At 33.1% G+C, this 3,241-nt stretch overlaps 1 protein-coding gene across 1 annotated transcript in view; it reads left to right on the top strand.

Annotated features, from left to right (window-relative positions):
• The first annotated feature begins 2,852 nt into the window (after positions 1 to 2,852).
• LOC110422182 (flavonoid 3',5'-hydroxylase CYP75B138-like) overlaps positions 2,853 to 3,241 on the top strand; it is a 4,559-nt gene continuing 4,170 nt past the window's right edge. Inside the window, exon 1 of the mRNA XM_089784652.1 lies at positions 2,853 to 3,138. Coding sequence (XP_089640778.1) covers positions 2,996 to 3,138 — 143 coding nt within the window. The 5' untranslated portion in view covers positions 2,853 to 2,995. The remainder of the gene's footprint in view (positions 3,139 to 3,241) is intronic.

The following is a 3,241-nucleotide window of genomic DNA, read 5'->3' as shown; positions in this document are numbered from 1 at the left end:
ATCAGCACTATTGTACTTGCCGGTTTCAAATTCTTCTATGATGATTATTAGGAACTACAAAAACCTGTCATGTAGCAGGCCGGGCAGGAACATTTAGTTTTACTGTTTGACTTAACCCTGTTGGTTCACGTGGAAACCTGCTGTTCAACCAAACATGCGAAATTAAAACTTGTAATTGATGAATAAAGAACGGTCAAAATGTGTGTTAGACTTTCATTTGGGTATTCACTTTGGGTTGGGTATATATAGAAGCTAAGCGCAGAAGGCACTTAAAGCCTAGAGCTGTCTTGAAAGCAGTTGAAATGGCTTGAGATCCCTTTTTTATGGTGGTGGGGGAAACAATCTCGTAATATCAATTGGGTATTTAGTGTTTCAATAATTGTAGCTTTATTATCTTGGTTTCACGAGTGATGAATTGAAGGATTCAAAGCCGAAAAAAGAATCATTGTCAATTCCAGGGCCAATGGGTCTCCTAATGGTTGGTAGCCATCGCTTTCTTGTCAATCACCTTCTCATTAATACTTTGCAAAGTTGGCTTCAGTATATGGCCCTATCATGAAAATACTTGGTTCACATTAAATGGTATTAAAGACAAGGACACAAGCTTTGCTAGCAGCAAGGTGTTGATCGCTTCCTTTGTCAGCTCATATGGGGTTGAGAGATTGTTTTGGTCTTCTCTTGGTGCGCATTGACACATTCCACGCAAAGTATGTGTTAAGGAGTTGCGAAACAGTGCAAGGCAAGATTTTCTCTATGGCCTTGGCCAAAGAGAGATTCGAAGAATGGTTAGCCAATTTTATGCTAGCAGAGGAACCCCAGGGCAAATCCATGAGCAGTTTCATTTTGCAATGTATAATGTGATGACTGGAATGTTGAGGGGTAGAAGACTTGAGGGAGAGGTCAGATGAGAGATCTCGAATTTGTAAAGAGTTTAGGCATTTTGTTGATCAATTGCTTGGGTTGAATGGCAAGCCAAATGCTTTTGATTTGTTCCCAGCAATAGCTTGATTGGACATACAGGGTTCGATTCGTCCGCAAGACAAAGGAACTAATGTCAGTGAACGATCACATAATTGATTCTGTTGTTCAAGAGCGGCTCAAGTCAATGAGGAAGCAAGAAGAGATGGCAGGAAGATCCCAGGTCCAAGAATCCCTTCACGATGAGCCATCTTAAGACCTTTTTATTGGTAATTAACATTCTCGTCTTAGCTTCCTAGTCATTTTAGCGTAACAAAAAGGCACAATTTGCCTCATATAATACCACGCTAGCCAAACTTAAGCCATTTTTTTCACAACAAAAAAGTTCGATGCCTTCATTTTTGACAAGACATGTGGTAGCTGGGACTACATCCACAATGACAGAAGAAATTAAACAACCAAAGATAATGAGGGAAGTCCGGCAAGAGTTGGAGGAAGTTGTGGAATTGAATACTGTGGCAGAGGAGTCTCATACCAAAACTGATATATCTAAATTCTGTAATGAAGGTCTTGCGATTGCACCCAGTCTCTCCTCCTCTGGTTCCTCAACGTGCAGACGCATCCTGTCCTGTTGGTGGCTGCTTGATTCCTGAAGGTGCTAGCTAGGGTCCTTGTAAATGCATAGACGATACACACAGATCCTGCAATTTGGGACAATCCGTTGGCTTTTGAACCACGATGCTTTGTTGAATTTTTTAATCAAACTATTAAGTTTTAATATTTCATATTCAACTTAAAATTAATTATAACCTATGAAAAGATTTTATTATATTTATATTTTTTCTTATTTCATATTTCATATTTAACTTCAACTTCAGCTTCAAATCTCTTTTTTTTTTTCAAATTATTGACTTTCAGATTCTCAATCTTTAAATTTATTTTTAATTATCTCTAATTGTTTAATCCAACCTTTGATGTTCCTTTTAGTTGTTCACACCATTCTGAACTGATTTTTTTTTTATTCTTGTGTATTTTCCCGTTGGTTTCAAGGTAGATTTTCAGGTTTCAATAGGTTGTGATTTTTTTATATTTTTTAAAAATGATTTTTGGATTTTCGGTTATGGATTTTTTTGACTTTATTTTTTGATGTTTCAATAGTTAGAAATAAATGAATGTTTATATTTTTATGTGTCATAGTGAAAATTTTTTTAAAAATGGATTATGATAGGAACTTTTTCTTATAAGTGATCAAAATAATAAAGAATATTTTTTCCAATTTATTAAAATAAATAATTTATATTTTCAGTAAAATGTTATTCATGAAAAACAAATTTCAAATAAGTTAATTTTTAATTATCAAATGATCTTTTAATTATAATTTATGATTTATTAATTTAACAAATTAATCAGTGTAATAATATGATAAGTAATAAATAAATATTATTTAAATATAATAGTTTAATATTAAAAAAATATTTTGAATATATTAGATGATTGATGGATGTTAATATTTTCAACAATTATTAAAATAATAAAAAATATTAAGTTTTTTCATAAAGTATTTTACACAAAAAATTATTTTACCCTTGTTAGGGGATTCTAACCTTTTTTTAAATATTATATATGTGTTTAGTTTAGCTGTTATTTTTAATCAAGTAACTTGTTTTGTCTTAGTCAGACAAATAATCTTTTGTTTAATTTCTCTAATTTGATTAGACAAAGTTTAATGGTTAAAATTAAGAATGAACAGCTCAGAATGTAAAGTTAAATATAATTTTTTGTCATTTTTCAAACATTTAAAACATACATACCAACTACAAAACATGATTAATTTTTTCTGTAGCACTTAATTTATAATTAAAAAGAAACAATCCTTTAATTATTTCATTGCATTCATTTTATATTCTGGTTTGAATACAGTAGTTTTAAATAAATTTTGATAAGATCCCTTTGCCATATTCCAAACAAGGACGAATGGCTATTTTTTGTCGTCACTAGAAGAAAAACATAAGAGCAAAAGGGCTCTGTATTCCTCCATGCAATAATTTTGGCCCCTCTACCTTGTTCTGCCTTTACCATGGCTCTCATTTCAACTTCTCTCCATTTTGACTACTCTTACTCTAAAACATGGTCATGGTTAAGCAAGAACACCAACGGAATTGATGATTTCTCACGCCTCTTCTTCACCCTTGTTGGTATTTTTGCTGTTTTTTGGTATACATGGAAGTACATCAAATCCAAGAATAAGGGAAAGCCGCCATCCCCACCAGGCCCTCGAGGCCTCCCCTTGGTGGGAAACCTTCCCTTCCTTCAACCTGACCTT

This window comes from Theobroma umbraticum, unplaced genomic scaffold (assembly GCF_002168275.2).
Source record: "Theobroma umbraticum cultivar Fairchild unplaced genomic scaffold, ASM216827v3 scaffold_30.0, whole genome shotgun sequence".
NCBI classification, from domain to species: Eukaryota; Viridiplantae; Streptophyta; class Magnoliopsida; order Malvales; family Malvaceae; genus Theobroma; species Theobroma umbraticum.
Note: the sequence above shows the minus strand (reverse complement) of the source record. Positions and strands in the feature narration are given on the sequence as shown.